Genomic DNA, 20,141 nt, shown 5'->3' with positions numbered 1-20,141 from the left:
TTGAAAATATATATCATAATAAGGAACAAAAAGCGACAAGGAAAAAAAGAAGAATGAGTACAAGTGCTGGTCTAAAGCAAGATGAAGTCAAAGAGCTTTGTAATACTAATAATGCTTTCAACCAGCGGTTCTTATCCTGAGGTCTAAGAGCTAAAGAAGCTTTGAATCACGGAAAGCTATCTGTAAAGTTTTACATCTATGTGTGAGCATATATGCCTCTTTTTAAAGAAGAGGTATGATAGTGTTCATTTGAATTAGCCTTTTAACGGGATTTGTGACCTAAGAGATTAAGAATCACTATCTTTTACTCTTCCTCACCTTTTACTTTACCCAGTGTTGTTAATATTATAACAGACAATTCAGCTAAGTATTTTTCCTCTGGCTTCTAGAGATCATTTTAAATATTTAGAACAACATAAAGTTATTCTTTTATTCATTGGTAGATAGCTATTAATTCTTAATATAAATTTCATAGTTTTAAAATTAATCTAACTTTGAAAAGGTAACACTTTTCTCTCCAGTATTTTTAGTACTAAACAGATCCTCTCTTATTGTTGATGGTCTAAGTTACTAGTCTGAGTTTTTTAGATAATGCCCATCTAACAAAAATAAATAAATAATTTAAAGTACCAAGCAACATAAAATGAATATCTAAACAAATAGAAGACACTCACATTTATTCTGATTGGCTAAATACAAGCATAATTTAAGTAGAATGAGGGAAAAAATTGCCATAGATAAGAGGAATCTTCATTAACTTTGTTTTACTAAACTTCTTAATAATTGAATGATATGGGGGAAATCAGAAGTTGGGGGGGTAACCATTAAAAACTAGAATATAAATTCAAGTTCTAAATGGCCCTATCTAAAAGGAACAATCGGAAAGCACTTTCTATATATCAAATAAATAAAATATGATGACAAATTATCCTGAGTTCCCAAAGATTTGTTTGCATTTTTGTCACCCTTACCCATAATTACAGCAGCAACCCAGGAACTGGGCTGACAGTTTCCACTATCTTTTTGTTGTGTGAAATTATTTCCACGCTTGAAGGCTGCTAAAAAGACCCAGAAAAATATAAAAAGGGAAAATAGAGTTCAGGAAAATACATATGGAAAGTGAAAGGATAAAAGTTAAATACAACAGAGTAAAACAGATGACACTAATTATTTCTCTGTTGTTCTCACTTTCTATTTCCAACATGCTTTCTGGCTTCATGTGTTTCAAATTAAATGTGAGCACAATTTCAATGCACCATAATCACCACCATCACCACCAGCAAGAAAAAAATACTTAGAATGGCCAAGAAGCAATTTAATTTATTGAGATGCAATAAAAATACTTTAAGAGAAACCGCAACAAAATAATCTATCATAGGCAAAAACTTCCTGTGTTGTTCAATTAAAATGATAGTAAATTAATTATGCAGATGCTCACCAAAGGAACCAATTCTAAACATTTATTCAGCACCCAATCCTGGTAAGGATCATGTAAGTGACGATAACAAGAAACAGGAGAAGTAGCATATGGCCTCAAGAAGCTGAAAGAAGAGAGTCAAGGGAGGCCCTGGAGGCTCTGGCAGAGTCTTAGAGCAGCCCTGGGCTTTGGCAAAGTCACAGAGGATGGCTTTGCAGGCACAGAAACCTGGATTTCCTGAGAGCTGAATAGGTTTTCCACAACTGATTCTAAGCAAAGTTATAAGAAACTGACTTTATAAACTTATTACTTTACATTGAGATAACCCATATCATTCATCTGATGAGACACTGTCTCCTAATTTTAGAATTACAACTAGAACAAATAAAGCCAGATATTCTTAAAGAAAATTTTAATCAAGCTGGGTAGCTGTTTGAGTGTCCTGTGTAGTCATGATCTATTTTGGTTTCATAAAATATTTTGGCTATCCTAACTCAGAATCTCTTCCGTTTTGCCTTTTGGAAGATTTTTCTATATTTATGAAGACCAATTAACTCCTGAAAACCAAAGGATAATTCACTTGAGAATGTTACAGATTTATAAATGTAGTCATTACTTCCTAAGGACACAGCCTAGTTCCCTTGAAGTGGGGAAAACAAAATCTTAATCCCTGAGATGAGATAAAGGAGATCATTTTATCAATAAAGTATTTAGAAACTATCACTACTGGCTTTTTTCTGCAGATGGTTAATCTCACCCATATATGTGATAAACTTTCATAAATTTTAGCCTGAAATGATGCCTGCCTTGATTTTATCCCCAGATTCCCTGTAATTTTCAGTGTACTGAATGAAGTACTGCATTTTCACACAGGAAAAGAATAGCAAATTAAGGTAAAAAACCTATGAGTTGGATCGAGTCATACAAAAACAATGATGACAAACATAATATGGACAGAAATCACACCACAGCTATCTAGTTCAGTACCATATTTCCACCGGTACCTTCAATAACATTCTTTATAGATCTATGCTTCACTTCATTCTTCAAGAATAATTTACTCATCTATATGCCAGAAACTGTTCAATGTGCTAAGAACACAAAACTGAAAAAGGCAAACACTGTACTTTTGCTTTTAGAGTTTATAATCTAGCTGCAGATAGGGACAAGCCAGTGGACAATGACACCAGGATGACAGGTGTTGATATGGGAGAGTATATGGGGTGTTATAGGAGCGCATACATTTCCAGAAGTTCTTGACAATTTATTTTTTCCAAGGAAAGAAAGACCTAATTACACCACCACCACCAACATCATCATTACCACAACCCTCATCATTTATTAGCCACAACTTATTGAATCCATGCTGTATTCCCAGTTCTATGTTAGGAGCCATATTACATCATTTTTCAGCTTTACTACAACTTTGTAAGATAGGTAATACACTTGTGAAAAAGGAGAAAAATAACAATCAGTTGTGACAGAGAGATAGCAGCTTATAGCTGGGGTGGAACTGGCGCTGGCACACGGACCACACTCTTCCCTATTAAATATGAAAGCGTTTACAGTAGTACACCAATATCAGACCAAGTCTGTGACCATGCCAAGTCCACAACCATGACTGAGCACAGACAAAAACAAGAACATCATGCAAACACAACAGCTTCCATGAAAGGAGCCCCACAGAGAGGCTCACATGGTGAGAAACTGAGGCCCTGTGCCAACAGGCAGCACCCACTACCCCCCTATGTGAGAGAGACATTGTGGAGGCGAGTTCCCCAACCTCAACCAACTTCAGCAACTGCAGCCCCACCAGCAAGTGGACTGTGAAACCGTGAGACCCTAAGCCAGGTCCATCTGTTCATCTGTTGCTGAATTCCTACCCCACAGAAACTGTGTGAGAGCGTGTTATCAGCAACAGGTCACGTGTAACATTAATATAATTGTCAATGAGTGTGTACTCTTCCAATGAAAACAATTATAAGGGAGGTCGTATAATTAATATTAATACTGTGTTTCCCTTTAATTCTTAGGCTGTTTTCTTCTATTTCTTTGAACATATTTATGATAGCCACTTAAATCCAACATCTGAGCCCAATCAGGATCAGCTCCTATTAACTCATTTTCTCCCCCCTTGGGTCACACTTTCTTTTAATTCTCTGGACACAGCTACTTAAATCCAGCATCAGGGCTCACTTGGAATCAGTTTCCTGAGTATGAGTCATACTTTCCTGTTTCTTTGCACATCTAGTAGTTTTTGGTTGAAAAGCAGAATTGTGGATAATTTATTGTAGTGGATCTATTTTGTTTTTCTAAGGATTTTGTTGTTGTTATTCTACTAAGAAGTGAACTTGCTTGGACTCAGACTGAAATCTATCTCCCCCTCAGCGTGCAGCAGCTGGTGTCTCTGCTCAGTTGCTGATTTATTAGCCTGCCCCCTGAGGGTATCCCTGAGCCTGTGTAGTTCAGCAGGCAGATAAAGATTTGGGTGGATTTGATAGTCAGATTGGGGGGCTCATCCTCTCTGCGGTTACATTTGTTTCCAACGCTCCCCAGCCTAAATTTCCAGTTGCTCTGCCAGCCCTGAATTCTGCCCATTGATACAGAAATTCAATCAGGCTTTCGATTTTTGCCACCCAAGCTGTGTACACAGCTTGGGGAATATACTCTGTCAAAGGTGCAGCAAGTCTGCACATCTTGCCAGGAGCTCTGTCTTTCAAGGGTTCACCATCCCCCTAGTTTCGTCAGTGTTTTTGCTGGATTCTCTTAGTCTCCCGTGCCCACATGTGCACACGTGTGTGTGTGTTTGGGGGTGGGTGGGTGTGTCTATACTTCATCCAGGGTTTTAGCCAGAGTTTATACTCACATCTTAGATCTCAGCCCTTCTGTGGCCCTCCTTCCAGAATGTGCTCCTTAAATTTCCATCTGTTCTCATCTCTGAACTCTGTCGTGGCCATCTTGAGCTGGGAAGAATGTCGTTTTCCACTGCCAGATCTAGGGGGGTTTGGAGCACCCCCAGCAAGAAAGTCATGAATTCACAGTTCTTCCCAATCAGTAGCAGTTTTCCAACGGCAGACTCTGCTCGTATTTCTGTCCCGCTTTGGTCACCTTCCAGAACCTTCCAATAGTTTTTAATAATCCGGTCAGTGTTTGTCATTGTTACCTGCTGGAGGAACTGCCTGACCTCTTTAAGCAGCCATTACCTGAAGCCCACCCTGGACTATTTTAATAGCCTTATCCTGTCCTCCTGCTTCCACCCTCACCTCCTCCTCCCTCACCTTCTCCACAGAGAAGCCAGAGTCATCCTTCTGAGACATAAATCACACAGCATACCCCCTCATGAAGTCCTTGAAGAGCATTCCATTCCACTCAGAGTAAAAGCCAAGCCCTCAGTATGGTCTGCAAGTCGCACACGACGTTGCCTCAGGCCGCCACTCAAACCTCATCTCTGATCAGTCTCACCTGGATGGCTCTGCTGCGCTCCCAGCACACCCAGCATGTTCCCACTTGGTGCCTGCTATTCACCTGGCCTGACACACTCTTCCCTCAGATAGACCATTTTTCACTTTCCCTTCCTGGAAAACGAGTGTGTGTGTGTGTGTGTGTGTGTGTGTGTGTGCGCGCGTATACAGTTTTCTGGGTATCAACCTTCACTAAAACATAGGCTCCACATACACAGGGATTTTATTGTGTTCAGTATCATAACAGTAGGGTCCAGAACAGGGCCTGGTAGGTAGAAGGCACTCAGTAAACATCAGTCAAGTGAACGCATGGGTTAAGTGCCGCTCTTTGTTAGGCATTCCGCTTAACCCTTACCATGTATTTACTCACATAACTTTCAGACTGCCCCGTCAAGTAGGTACTATAATTATCCACATTTTATGGATGAGGAACTGAGGCACAAAGAGTTGTAGCCCAAGCTAACCAAACGAGTAAGCGGTGAGGCCAGGACTTGAACCAGGCAGTCTGCAAAGCCCACTGCATTAGTCTGCTCAAGATGCCATACAAAATGCCACCGACTGGGTGGCTTATACAACAGAAATCTGTCACAGTCTGGAAACTGGAAGTGCAAAATCAAAGTGCTGGCAGAGCTAGCTGGTTCCCGGTGAAGCCCCTCTCCTTGGCTTGCAGACAACTGCCTTCTCACTGGGTCCTCACATAGTTTTCCTCTGTGTGCACCCTTCTGGCATTTCTTCCTCTTCTTATTGGATTAGGGCACCACCCTTTTGACATCTTTTAACCTTAATTACCTCTTTAAAGACTATCTCCAAATATAGTCACATTGGGGGTTATGGCTTCGAATTATGAATTTGGGGGGGGGACACAATTCAAACCACAACACCCATAATTTATGCCCTTAAAATACAGTTATTTTCACCATCTTTCCTTTTTAATTGTGGAGAATTAAGATTGTTTTCTCTCTAGTTCTTTTTAGATGAACAGAGGAAAAGAAACTTTCAGGACTCTGACCAGGCCAGAATATGACCTGGCAAGAGAAATCTACTGAAATGGCTACACTGAGGATTTTCAGAAACAACTTGGTCTCATAAAATACCAAATGATTATGCCAAACATATGCTACTGTACTTTCACACACTGTGCATTAACTCAGTGCAGCTCTGGGAACTGTGTTTATTTGTAACTCCTCATATCAAGCTGGCAGAAAACCATACTTCTTGTGAGACCCTAATGGAAATCCATTTAGGTCTCCTTGCTGCTCCTTGAACACACCACGCCTGCTCCCACATCAGGGCCTCTGCGCTCCCTGTTCTCACTATCTGGAATGCTCTGCCTCCAGATAGCTTCATGACTCAATTTTCTCCTTATTTAGATTTTTTGTCCAGAGTTATTTCCATGAAGTTTTGCTAGGACAACCTATTTACAATTGCAAACATATCTTCCTCCTGCCCATCCCCTTATTTACTCCTCTCTTTGCTACTTGATTCTTCTCTGTGGCACTTTAAAAAAATTATTTCTATTCCCTCTAGAATGCAAGCAAGATGAAGATGCGGATTTTTATTTGCTTTATTTACTACTATTTCCCTAGCTCCTAAAAAAGTACTGGCACACAGCAGACACTAAGTAAATGTTCCCTGAATGAATGAATGAATGAACAAACTTCCCCAAGGTCACAGAGCTGGAAGAATTGGAATCTGTACCCTGTCTGACTAAACAGTATAAACATTAAGTGCTAAATTATACTTATAGAGAAACTAACAATTCTTTAATAAGATACAAATCTGGTCAAAGAGCAAAAATTACTCTTCTCTGACACAAACAATAGACTTCATATAGTAATGGAGAAAATGTCCATATTTACATAATCTTTACATAAACAAAAATTAATATTCCTTACAAGCATACATTATAAAAAATTCATTATTTTTAATACTGGAGGTGGCAGACCATTTGTACAATTGAATATCTTGTATATAAAATTTGTCAGGGTCAGAGACATTTCAAAGGTGAGTGAATAATCTAGTCTAGATTCCATTATTGTTGAATTGACACAAAATTGGTTGTGTTTCCCAAAAGATGTATTTTATTCCTAGCTGAGAGAACAAATAAGTGGCATCATTCATTTATTTATTCATCAAATATTTATCAACCACCTACTCTGACCAGGCACCATTCTAGGCACTAAAGATACAACAGTGAACAAAACAATTCTTACATTCTTGAAGGGGAAACAATAAAAACAAAACAAAAAATAAGAAATGTATCCAGGTCATAAAAATATCAGTTTTGATAATAAATGCCCTTTGTAATTCAATCTTAAATAATCCAGAAAAACCTTTATCACAGTGGTAAAGACCTCAGACTCTGTGGAGTCAGATGACCCAGGCTTGCATCTCCATTACAAACTGTGCCCCTAGTAAATTACCTCCTCAACTGGCAATTTCACAAATGGGGAAAACAGAACCCATCTTGCCAGACTAATGTAAATATTAAAAGAGAAAATATGCAAACAAACAATACACTGCAGGGAAAATAGTAAATATCAATTAATCCTATTATTGTTATTATTAGGATATGTAAACAATCTAATTCTTCCATTGTATGAAGCCTAGGCTAAACCCATATGAAAGTCTTGGGCTTCATATTTAATTAGTTTCTTTTACTCTTTAGGAAGCCAGAATTAGTCATTCATTAACTCATTCAACAAATAGTCATTGAATATTTAATTATGCATGCTAGATATTCTACTAGGTGCTGGAATACAGCAGGACAGACATGATCTTAAACTCTTTTGGAGTTTAAGTTGCCACGTTATCATAGGTATTAGGTATTATGAGAGTGGTGACCCAGCACTGGAGCCTACCCGGCTCTTTGGTGGGGCTAATGGCCGACTCTGGGAGGGCTCACGCCCAGGAGTACTTCCCAGAACTTCTGCTGCCAGTGTCCCCGTCCCCACGGTGAGCCACAGCCACCCCCCGCCTCTGCAGGAGACCCTCCAACACTAGCAGCTACCGGCGGGACCCTCATCCCCCATTACTTTAGCACTGTGTGTGTAATACTGACCTGTATTACATTCTCAAACACTCGAAAGAATTCTACCACAGCTCATCCATCACGGTGGACTGAGGCCAGCGTGCGATGGTCACCCAGCACGGGAAGCCCATGTTTACCAAGGTGTGTACGGAAGGCAGCCTGATCTTGGAGTTCACCTTTGATGATCTCATGAGAATAAAAACATGGCACTTTACCATTAGACAATACAGAGAGTTAGTCCCAAGGAGCATTCTTGCCATGCATGCACAAGGTCCTCAGGTCCTGGATCAGCTGTCCAAAAACATCACCAGGACGGGGCTAACAGATTTCACCGTCAACTACCTCAGGTTGTGTGTAATACTGGAGCCAATGCAGGAACTGATGTCCAGACATAAAACTTACAACCTCAGTCCACCAGACTGCCTGAAGACCTGCTTGTTTCAGAAGTGGCAGCGGATGGTGGCGCCGCCAGAACCCACAAGGCAATCGACAACGAAACAGACAAAAAGAAAAAATTCCACCAGCAGCAGCTCCAGCAGCGGCACTGGGAACACTGCCAACAGCACAGGCGGCAAGAAGAAGACGCCAGCTGCCAACCTGAGTCTGTCCAGTCAGGTACCTGGGCTAGGAGCGATCCTGAACTGCAGCCTCAACCCTGGGAGGGATGGAGACCTGTGTCATTCAACAGCAGTGACCCCTTCTGGCCAACTTAAGGAGAAGCATTGAGAGGCCCTGAAGGAGTCACTTCCAGTCCTCCTCACAGGATGTGATGGTGGTAGGAGAGCCAACTCTGATGGGAGGTGAGTTTGGGGACGAGGACGAAAGGCTTATCACTAGATTAGAAAACACGCAGTATGATGCAGCCCACGGCATGGACGACGAGGAAGACTTCACCAGTTCACCCGCCCTGGGGAACTGCAGCCCATGGAACAGTGAACCTCCCACCACTCAAGAGACCAAATCAGAAAACCCCCCACCCCAAGCTTCCCAGTAAGACTGACCAGCTCCAGAATCCACTGTCCATAGCCCCTGTGAGTTACAATCACTATTTCAGATCCTTACTCACAGCAGAGAAAGGAAGAGACATTAAAACTTTTCCATGCAAATACCTATTTCTAAACCGCAGGGATCTGAGTTTCTTTCTTTTTTTTAATTGAGAGGATCGGTCCAAATAAACTTCCATGACCCCTCCCTGGAGGCCTTCACAGGTAACACAGATACTGGCAGTGATCGTAATTAAAATAAGAGCAAAAGCTAGGCTTCTCCTGGCTCGGTTTTAACCACATTTGTTAATTTCATTCCCCCCGCCCCACCCAACCATCCAACAAACGCCATATTGTCAATAAACCCTCAGTGCTCAGGATCTCATTCTATGCCGAACCCAACTACAGATAGACTTTTTAATATTGTAAAATATTTTCTGCTTTTTGACTTGCATCTGAGAGTTACTTGTTTCAGTAAAAAAAGAAAAGGAAAAAAATCCACTTTTGGAAAGTAATTTAAATGTACCTTGTTTTTTCCCCTGCACCTTTTCTTTCATTGGGTAACAGCTAAGAGGGCCCAGCAGGGTAATTTATGGCCGAGCTAATGTCAATTGGTCCTTGATCCTGAGTTGGTTCAATCGAGCCCGAGTGCTGAAACAAGAAATGTCTTTTTGTCATCAAAGACACCAAGGCTGATTTTTATGTAAAGAAAGGCACTTGGCTCCTTGAGAATGTAGGCGTTTGTAAAATTTCTGTTGATCCAAATATTTTCAAGCCATGTAATCCATTAATTTTGTGGGCAGTTTAATAAATCTGAAACTTTTGTGTTTTTTTTGTTGTATCTGAGTTGACTGTAGTTTCTTTTCATGGTATATTTCCTGTATAATATTTTGTAAAGCCCTAACCTGGTTCTTTTATGGGGACTTTTCTTTGGGAGCAATTCCAGTGTATTTATGTGAAACTTTATAAACAACTAATTTTCCATTTGCATATTAATGCGTTTCTCTATACGTGTAAGACAGTGGCTCCGTGTATTGTAAAACAGCTGTATTTTATGTATGCTTTACTGTTAAGTGTGCCAATAATAAACTGTGTTAACGACCAAAAGAAAGAAGTGCCTAACTTTCCAACAATAAACAGTGACTTTAAAGAAACCATTATTTACCAAGATTTATCATAGGAAGGCCCGTTAGTGGTGCTTTGCCTTCAGAGAATGCTCAAGTGAATAAAGTTCACTAGCAAGGGCAAGGTTGGGACCGCCTGGAAACAAAGTAGAAGAAATCCCAGGATCCTGCTGGTGTCTTCTCATCATACTACTTCCAAAATGTACTTGCCTTAGTAGAATCTAAGTTTCAGTAGTAGATATTTTATAAACAGTTTTCAAAAGAGATAGCAAATATTCCCGGTCTTCACTACTACCATCCCAGCCCACAATCGTCTCATCTCTTCCTTGTATTACTGAAATGGCCTTCTAACTGGCCTCTCAGATTTGCCCTACTAGTCTGTTCTTCAAATAACTATCACAGTTATCTTTTCAAATGTAAAGTATATTAAGGCACTATATTGACTAAATGGCCCAAAGCTTTCTCATCCTACTTCAAACCCAGTATCCTTCCGAGGCCCAGAGGGCCCCGCACGATCCGGCTTTGCCTACTGCCCTGGCCGCACCTGCCACTGCCCGGCACCTGGCTTTAGCCACTCAGGCATCTGAACCTCAACCCGCCCCGCTCTTTCCTGCCCAGGGCCTCCGCGATTCCGTGGGCTTGAAATCCCTTCCTGCGGCTCACTGCAGGCCGGCGCCTTCTCATGCTCATGACCAACCAGGTGAAAGCAGGCTCCTCACACAGTCGCTATCACAGTTGACTGGTTTTATTTTCTTCTTGGCCATAATCACCATTTTAAATGATCTTGATTGTTAGGTGTTGATTTAGCTTCTGCTGTGCTCCACGTGCAATCTATAAGCACTGTTCCCCTCCAGTTAAGAAAATGACTGTTGAATCACTAAATGAAGAAAGGTCCTATCAATGTTTCTTGCTCTCTTTAAACTGTGGAAATACACAAGCACCCATGGAAGACAGGGGATTCGGGAGGAGCGTCCCGCCGCACGCCGCCAGGAAGCGGAGAAGGGGCTCCGCTCCCTACCAGGCAGCGCATCCCGGCCCCGCCAGTGCCAGCCCCGCCGCGTACCTGTTTCCGCTCGACTTCCGCTACGGGGCACCACCCTTCACTGGGCGGGACGTCTCTCCGCCTTCCTGAACGCCCCGCCCACCAGCCATTCACCTGATCCGCTCTCGGCTTCCACCTGGAGGCGCGCCTCTGCGGGCTGGGCCTCCGCCTCCGCCTCCGCCGCCGATCTCAGCGCCGCCAGCACCGTTTCCGGGGGCAAGTCGACCACTTGCTCCCACACGGACTCCGTGTAGAAGTCCACCGTATGTGCACTGGAAATGGATAGGGCTTCCGTCAGGAACCGCAGCAGCCCCTGCAACTTGGCACGCAACGTGGACAGGTCCTGGGTCACCGGGAGCGGCCCAGAAGCCGCCATGACGCCCACCCTCCCGGGCTGTAGGTGGCGCAAACGTGGCCGCAAGGCAAGGGCTCAGTGGAAAGTGTAGGCCGGATAAGTAGAATTCCGATCTGGACTGTGGGTGGACGGCTGATTGCTTCTGCCTGATGACGTATTTTTTACCGCGCCAGTTGTGTTTTTCTGGCGCCGCGGTTGGTGTGCCATGGCGCCGGTAAGGCATGCAGCAAGGAGGCAGAGAGGGAGCTTTGGGACGCGTGGCGAAGGAGTTTCACTGGTCGGATTCAGAAATAAGAATATGAAACGGAGGACGTGGCGACCTAATCATCCGCAAGCCTTCGCGGGGAGCGTTCGCGAGGGTATGTATGTAAGAAGGCAGCCTTTTACAAGTCCTCGGGCGTGCGAAATCTTAGGATACGCGATCCGCCCAAGCTGGGAAGGATTTAGGAACCAGACCGAGCCGTACTTGGGGCAGAGAAATCTATTCTTAAATCTGCTGAAGCCGTGGGCTTCTCAGAGTTCTGGATGGGAAGGCGAGGCAATGTTGCTCTAAATCTTTCAACATTTTCCTCGACTTAATCCCATTTTTTAATGAGAACTCTTTTTCTCTACATTTTCCCCGTGAAGCCGTAAGCAGAGAGAATCTATGAGTCCATTTGTGCATGTATTACGGTAAAGGATAGAAGGCGGGGCCGGAAATGTGCTGCCCCACCCTCTTGCTGATGACAAATACCCCAGAGCCCTCCAGTCTTCTCTTACTGTGTTTATTTGCTTCGTTTTAGTTTGTGTTTTTCATTTTGTCTTGCTGTTTGTAAGTACTTTTAAAACCCATTTGGAATGTATAAATCTTAAATAAGTAGTTTTCTGATACTTGCTGTTGAGAAAGTCGTACACCGTCTTTCCTCGTTTGCGTTGAATTACTTTAGAAAATCAGTCGTAGAGTATTTTCTCTAATGTAAGGTAATAGATTTGAGGGTTTTTTCCCGCAGGTATTTAGTGAAGACCTAGGTTAAGTGTTTTAGATGAATTAAGAAATCTGTTTGATTTGTGAATACAATAAGTTGGAGTTGTGCAACACTCTAGTCTTTTTTCCTTCTTTGAGATTCTTTAGTTCTGCACAATTACTGTTAGCCTGGTCTTTTTGCGAAGGACCAGTATACTGTTTATTCCATTAGCTTAAACTTGTTTTCTTGAAATAACGTTTTAAAGCAAAACATAATGTAATTCTAGCATCTAAACGTGATGATGTAAAAAGTTTTTAATTTTAATTTAGCAACTACATTTTTCATGCAAATTATTTTCTCAGAAAGTAATTCATGACTGACATATTCTTCAACAGGACAAGGCTTTGCATTTCGAAGAAAACTAAAAATTCAGCAAAATTACAAGAAGTTGATATGGAGGGAAAAGAAGGCTCAAACCTCACGGGAATCCCAGTTCACAGATCGGTACCCTGATCATCTGAAACATCTCTATTTAGCTGAAGAGGAAAGACTCAGGAAGCAGCTTAGAAAAGCTGACCAGTCTTTGTTAGAACAAGTTGACCAGCCTCTGTCAGAAGAACAAGTTGATCAGCCTTTGCCAGAAGAGCAGTGTAGCATTGACCAGGCTTTGTCTGAAGAACATTGTAGCATTGAGCAGCCTCATGCAGAAGAACAATGTAGCATAAGAATAAAGTATGTATTACCATCTTTTGAAATTCTTCATTGTAGATGTAAGTAGGGTTTTAGGAAAGAGATTACAGAACAATTTCTGTAGTAACTGGGATTTTTCTTAAGGTATATTAGAAGTCACAGGTAATTACGTGAAAATATTTTCACGGAGGCTTTCATGTTAGCTTAAATGACTATAAATTAAGTCAGGTAGCCTTAATAGAAGAAGTAATGGAATGGGAATTAAGAGACCTGGGTTTTAGATTTCAGCCTCTCAAGTACATTTAACTTACTTGGACCATGGTTAACTCCTGTTATTAATGTATGTTTTTTAAAAAAATCTAATTTTTGAGAGGTATTATAGTGTAGTGCTTAACATCGTGGACTTTGGAGCTGGCTTTAATATGTTGGTGCCCAATGTCCTCTTCTCTAAAATGCAAATAATAATAGTAAGTATGTAATTTATAGCTGCTATGTTGTACAACCCCAGAATGGATTATTTACAGACTATGGTATCTTAGACCTATCTCAGATGTTGTGAAGATTAAATGAGTTCATTAATATAGGTGTTTAAAAAGGCATGTGATACATGGGAAGTGCTACATGAGTGTTAACTGCTACTACTACTGTTATTATTAACCTGGATTTTTTTTTTCCCCAGAGGACATAGACTTGGTTGCAATTAAAAAAACAAATAAAATGGAATAGAGACAAGTTGGTCAAAGAACTTTGGGATTAAAGTTCATGTACACCCACAAGGTCCTTCATAACGTCCTTCAAATTAATGCCTTTTTCAGTCTGTCATTTCTACCATTCATATGTGGTTTCCTGTTTTTAAACATTTTCAGATCTTTCAGAGCTTTCTGTATTTTCCCTGGTTGAAATATTTCTCCAAGACTTTCCATTTACTATTTTCTATATCTTGAAAGCTGTAACAAAATTTCTAATATGTTATTTGGACATTTTACTAATAAAATTAATGTCCTCTTTCTTTCAAATTCTCTTCACCCCCACCCCTTAAGTTGCATTAGTGAGATTTGACTATACAAGTACTATTTGACATAATTGTGTCATAATTTTGGTTATATTATTTTTAATACTTGTGATTTGTTTTCATTTATCTTGCAAAGTTCCATTACTATTCCAAAGAAAAATAAAAAGAAAACATCAAATCAAAAAGCACAGGAAGAGTATGAGCAGATACAAGCTAAGCGTGCTGCTAAGAGACAAGTAAGATCTACTTTTAAAATATTTAGATTCATGTTTCTTCATCCTAAGTGTATATGTAAGCTTTTCTTCTTAATATGGGGCACATAGTATGCCCTCTGTAAATATTTGCTGAGTAAATGAATAATCTGAGAAGAGCTGGAGAATTTCAACATTCAGATTCCTTGACTGTTTATATTACCCTTGAGAGGTGATAGTAGTAGTCAAGAATAGGATTTTAAAGGTACTGCTCATAGGTTAATAATATGAGCATCTGGGACAGTGTTTCTCAAGAGTAAGGTCCAGATAGTTGCATTTTTTTTAACAAGTGCCTCAAGAGATTATGCATAATAAAATTTGAGAACTACTAATTTTAAAAAAAGTAGATGATTTTCATAAATTTACATTAAAGAGTTGGTCTTGCTTATTAAAAACGTTACTAGATTAACTTAGCAAAAAGTTACCACACTTTGTTATCATTCAGAAACCCAAAATTATAACAGCCTTTTTCAAATGAGCAGAACAAAAGTAGCCACAGCTTCAACAAAATTATTTTATTTGTGGATAATTCTTGTTTATTATATTGAAGCTATATTAATCTATCACTTTAAAAAGGAGAGCACATCAATCAAAAATACCCCAAAGATGGCGCTGACATATAATTTCTTTTATGTCTTAGCTTTACAAATTGTGTAATTAAGAAATCTGGAAGTTTAACATCTAAAATTCATATGATTATTCTTAAACCGATGGCAGACTAGGGTAAAGCAGAAACATTTCTCCATGGAAAAACTGGACCTTTGTTTCATAGTTTGTTAAGATCATGCATATTTTTAACCAACCTTCTGATACCTGCCACCTTTGGAAATAGTATACCAGATGAAATATGGACCATTATACTGTAAAACATTTTACTAGTTCAAAAAAAACTTCCTTTATGTATATATAAATGTTGCATCTTTGTAATCGTGAAAATTGAGCATCAGCCCCTTATCCGTAAGGTGAAGATAAATCCTAGCATAGAAAGTTTTAAAAGAATGGAATATGCTGTGACATATATGAAAGCACTTTGTTAATTATGTCACCATACAAATGTAAGGCTGTGTCATTTGGGGGCTATATGCGTTACAGGGGAAACTGAAAAACAGTTCACATATTGCATTATTTAAGAATTTTTAACTTATATTTAAGAATATTGTATTTCAAGTAGTGATTTTCAGGTCTATATAACTTCAAATTATTTTTCTTTAAACTCCAATGAATTTGAGTCTTTATCTTTGCAAATCAAATGAGCATGATAATTCTTAAATAATCAAAACCATAATACCTAGCACAATATTTTACATATATATAGTTTGTAGTCAGTAAATGCTTCTTGAATTAAATCTGGATCAGATGGCAAATTTAAAAGAATACCAGATATTCTGGAAATGATTTGTGTTACATGGACTAGATAACCTCTAACGTCACTTCTGACTCTTCAGTGGATCTAATTAAATGTTAAACCATTAAATAAATGTGCCTTCTTTCTTCTGTGCTTTAATTTTATTTGTATACAAATAATTAAAATTGTTTAATAACTTTACATTATTCTATGGCATAGCATGTATCATAGCGGCAGAGGGTACACTGCTGCACTTACGAGTAACACTTCACATTTTGCAAAATATAAGACAAACCTGAAGTTTTTGCATGGTGATAGCTATTTCAACAAAATTATTGAACAATATCTATTGTTTATTACTAATGAAAATTATACATGTTAATAATTTCAGGAATTTGAGAGGAGAAAACAAGAGAGAGAAGAAGCTCAAAGGCTCTACAAAAAGAAGAAAATGGAAGTGTTCAAAATATTGAACAAAAAGACTAAAAAGGGGCAGCCAAACTTGAATTTACAAATGGAGTATCTTCTAAAAAAAATACAAGAAAAAAATTAGGTCAGACATGTTGCCTGATTAATCAAGTGTTAAAATATCTGCTGGCTATTGAGTTCTCTTGTATATGTACTGTCCCTCCTAACAGTTAACTAAATTTGTCAACACAGACTGGATTGCTAAGCTATACTCAATATAAAATGTCCAATATGTTTGTTTTTCTAAAAGAAAATTTTCTATATATGGTCTGCATTATATATGATTTGTTTCTTATTTATTTGCTGCTGAAGGAAGGTTGGCCTTAAAAACTGGAAGAGGGAACTTCCCTGGCAGTCCAGTGGTTAAGACTCCACGCTTCCACTGCAGGGGCCACAGGTTCCATCCATGGTCGGGGAACTAAGATTCTGAATGCTGCTTGGTATGGCCAAAAAAAAAAGGAACTGAAAGAACGTGCTATTTGAGCAACAGATTCAAGCATGTAATAACTTTTATACCATATGAAATTCAGATGAAATAAAGTGTTTGTTTTGAAAATAAGGGAGCAGAGCTTTCAACAAATCATTTCAATCAAATGTTTAAATTTAGCAATCAACTATTACGGTTTTGAAATTCCATAGTAATGGAATGGTGAAGGAGGTAGAGACTCCCCTTCGACTTTTTAATTTATTTTGAATTAAGTACATTTTATAGGGGGATGGTCTTTCCAGAAACCTGTAAGCAGGTTTATACCTTCAGCCCCCACCATATTATAGTGAGGTCTTTATAAAGCAGAGTTTGATATTTATAATCTTTTCCTTAAGTGGATGTACATAGCTTGCTAGTGTAATATTTTTTGAATGATGATGGTAACGCAGCAGTGTCACAGCAGGAATTAAGCTTTCCAGATCCTGTGGGACCCTGTCATGTAAGAACATTGTTACTGGGCCTTACCAGTGTTGTCTCTGTTGGTAGGTTTGTGAGCCAAAGGAAAGTACTGGAATACTGCTTCTCCTGCCTCCTTGCAATCACTGCAAAATGAGAAAGGCTTGGTTATCATCATTAAAAGAACTGCAATAATACTCGTAAAACATAGCATAGTAAAGTGCAATCCTTTATAAGTGGTAACAGATGCAGCCCAATATTGCATTAAGGTTTTGGTAAGTCCTCCCACTCTACTGAGCATTCTGCATTTAAAAAGTACAAGCGGGGGGCTTCCCTGGTGGCGCAGTGGTTGAGAATCTGCCTGCCAATGCAGGCCACACAGGTTCGAGCCCTGGTCTGGGAAGATCCCACATGCCGCGGAGCAACTAGGCCCGTGAGCCACAACTACTGAGCCTGCGCGTCTGGAGCCTGTGCTCCGCAACAAGAGAGGCCGCGATAGTGAGAGGCCCGCGCACCGCGATGAAGAGTGGCCCCCGCTTGCCGCAACTAGAGAAAGCCCTCGCACAGAAACGAAGACCCAATGCAGCCATAAATAAATTAATTAATTAATCTAAAAAAAAAAAAACAAAAAACTTAAAAAAAAAAAAAAGTACAAGGGGGGTGACGCAAGAGGGAGGAGATATGGGGATATATGTGTATGTATAGCTGATTCACTTTGTTATAAAGCAGAAACTAACACACCATTGTAAAGCAGTTAGTTATACTCCAATAAAGACGTTAAAATAAATAAATAAATAAATCATGCCAGTCATAAAATGCAGTGTAAAAGAGCAAATTCTGAATATAAAGAGATTTTGATTATACTGGATAGGAAAGATCGGGACCACAAATGACACCTTGTGATTGGGACTGCACCACAGCAAGTCTATACCTTGCAAGATAGTATCAGTGTTTGTTTGAAATGCCAGAGAGAAGATACAGTGTGCCATGCTAAATGCATGGTGATAAATCTAACTTCTTGCTGAAAAATGTCTTCCAATTTATTTGAAGCGTGCAGGGCATGGACCCCTGACAATTGGCATAAACTGGTTGGCATTATGATGAGGCTGGAGCCATCCCCAGTTACCCTCCTTCCTACAGACCCACGAGTTTCTACTATAGAGTTTGTACTATGAATTGTCTTTGACAGTAACAACTACTGGGTTCTGGGAACATAATTTTGTCCAGGATAACTGCTGTGTAAATCTGGTGAGTGTGAGGCAAGTGTTATAATTACTTCGGATGTGCTATTCTTTGGACCTTTTAAAAATTGAGACACACCATAGACTTGATGTTGAATTAATATTAACTTTTGAGGAGCTGAATGAGCTACATCCGTTTCCAAGGAAAACACACAGGCTGCAGCTGCTGTAGGAATCCATCTAGGCATTAACATTGCTGGCTGTGAGTGAACAAAATGAGAAACTGGAAGGGACTTATTTAGTTGGACTTTTGCCTTATAAGGGCAAGAGAATTGGATTTTGGGTTTTGAGTTTTTTGCCTTTGGACATTAACTTGAAAGGTAATTTAATATACAGACTTTATTTTCTCCCTAGGAGTTTGAAAGGGAAATATTTATACTAAAATGTGGGACATCTGCATTTTACTGGCAGTTTAACACTGGGCTCTCTTTAAGTATTTGGATAATTGCCGTTGAGAACACTTGATGGAGTCACCCATGGAGCTGAGAGCCTTACATCAGAGACGCACACTTCATGGGCCTAGTGACCCTGGGTTTCACAAATAGATATATTGAGGTATAATCAATTGAACATATTTAAAGTGTATAATTTGGTGAGTTTGGGCACATGTATACACATGAAACCAACACCACAATCACAAATCCATCACCGTTATCTCCAAAAGTTTCTTCATGGCTCTTTGTCATCAATCCTATCAGGGGCTCCCCAGATGGGTCCCTAGCAGCCACCGATCTGCTTTCTGTTACTATAGGTAATTTGCATTTTCAAAAATGTTATAAAATTGGAATTATCTGCTGGGTACTCTTTTCTGTCTGGCTTCTTTCAGTCAGACGAATTTGAGATTCATCCGTGTTGTTGCATTTATCAATAGTTCCTTTTTATTGCTAAGTACTCTATGGTATGGATGCATCAGCATTTGTTTATCCATTTGCCTGTTGATTGACATTTGGGTTGTTTCTAGTTTGGGGCTCCCACAAATAAAGCTACTATGAACATTGTGTATAGGTCTTTGTGTGGACATATGCTTTCATTTCTCTTGGGTAAATGCCTAGGAGGGAAATGGTTCAGTCACATGGTAGGTATAAATCATTCTAGGAAACGTGACATCTCTAAAGAGATTAAGGCACTGGAAAAGTGGCTACCTGCTGAAACTGAGAAAGGAGCTTGTGAAGTCAAATTAGGGACCCAACAATGACACTCAAGATATAGCATTGTCTGCGTTGTATCTGTTTGTACGCAGGCCTTTCAATGCGGATGCTTCATTTTCTGTTTTAAATCTCACCACTTATCTCAACCTGTTCCTTGGAGTACTAATAAAATAACTGGGGAGGTTGTCTCCAAAAGACATTGAAATCTATGATCTTACTAGTCTTGCAACTTTTCCATTGTGTGCCTCTGCTCCAGCAAGCTTAATCGAGACTTGCTCTGTAACACCATCATGAAATTAAAGGTTTGCCAGGTGGCACCACATCAGAACAACCCAAATTATAGCAGTTCATTCACATGTACCGTCCTCTCCGGTGCAATGTTAGATTCCTTCTACTCTTTGGATTATACGTGAGTAGAATATTGACTCGACTGACGTGAATAGAATATTGGAAAATGACCTACTAAGATTCAAATGAATCCTTATAACCCCCCACTGAGGTCATCCCAGTATCCATTCAAACTTGAAGAAATCTCAGGAATAAAATTCATTTCTCTGAGTATTAGAATAAGGATGGCCACATCTTAGTCCTTGCAATACTCCCACACAGCCAGTTAAGAAGCCAATCAGAAAAGGCTACCCCTATTTGTTCAGGATCTCAAGGTGAGCAATAGAATTGTGATCCCTAGATTCCTGGTAGTTCCCAACACAAATATGCCCTGTCCTCCGTCCCTGAAAAAGTAAATA

General features: G+C 39.9%; 2 protein-coding genes and 1 pseudogene across 6 annotated transcripts in view; 2 read left to right on the top strand and 1 right to left on the bottom strand.

The window, feature by feature from the left end:
* Positions 1 to 11,464, bottom strand: part of METTL25 (methyltransferase like 25) — a 141,540-nt gene extending 130,076 nt beyond the window's left edge. For 4 of the 5 annotated variants that reach the window (XM_036866171.1, XM_036866173.1, XM_036866172.1 and 1 more), the window contains exon 1: positions 11,173 to 11,464. In XM_036866171.1, the coding sequence (XP_036722066.1) occupies positions 11,173 to 11,434 (262 nt within the window). In that variant the 5' untranslated portion in view covers positions 11,435 to 11,464. Of the gene's footprint in view, positions 1 to 9,418; positions 9,544 to 11,079 lie in introns of all 5 variants that reach the window. The other variant, XM_036866174.1, reaches the window with a different exon arrangement.
* On the top strand, positions 3,035 to 8,903 carry LOC118901956 (annotated as a pseudogene).
* A 71-nt stretch (positions 11,465 to 11,535) lies between the features above and the next one.
* CCDC59 (coiled-coil domain containing 59) lies at positions 11,536 to 16,682 on the top strand. The gene is made up of 4 exons (XM_036866175.1): positions 11,536 to 11,772; positions 12,753 to 13,089; positions 14,196 to 14,295; positions 16,047 to 16,682. The coding sequence occupies exons 1-4, from the start codon at positions 11,619 to 11,621 to the stop codon at positions 16,206 to 16,208; spliced, it is 753 nt and encodes a 250-aa protein (XP_036722070.1). The 5' UTR covers positions 11,536 to 11,618; the 3' UTR covers positions 16,209 to 16,682.
* The last annotated feature ends 3,459 nt before the right edge of the window (positions 16,683 to 20,141 follow it).

Source organism: Balaenoptera musculus, chromosome 10, assembly GCF_009873245.2.
Source record: "Balaenoptera musculus isolate JJ_BM4_2016_0621 chromosome 10, mBalMus1.pri.v3, whole genome shotgun sequence".
Taxonomy (NCBI): Eukaryota; Metazoa; Chordata; class Mammalia; order Artiodactyla; family Balaenopteridae; genus Balaenoptera; species Balaenoptera musculus.
Note: the sequence above shows the minus strand (reverse complement) of the source record. Positions and strands in the feature narration are given on the sequence as shown.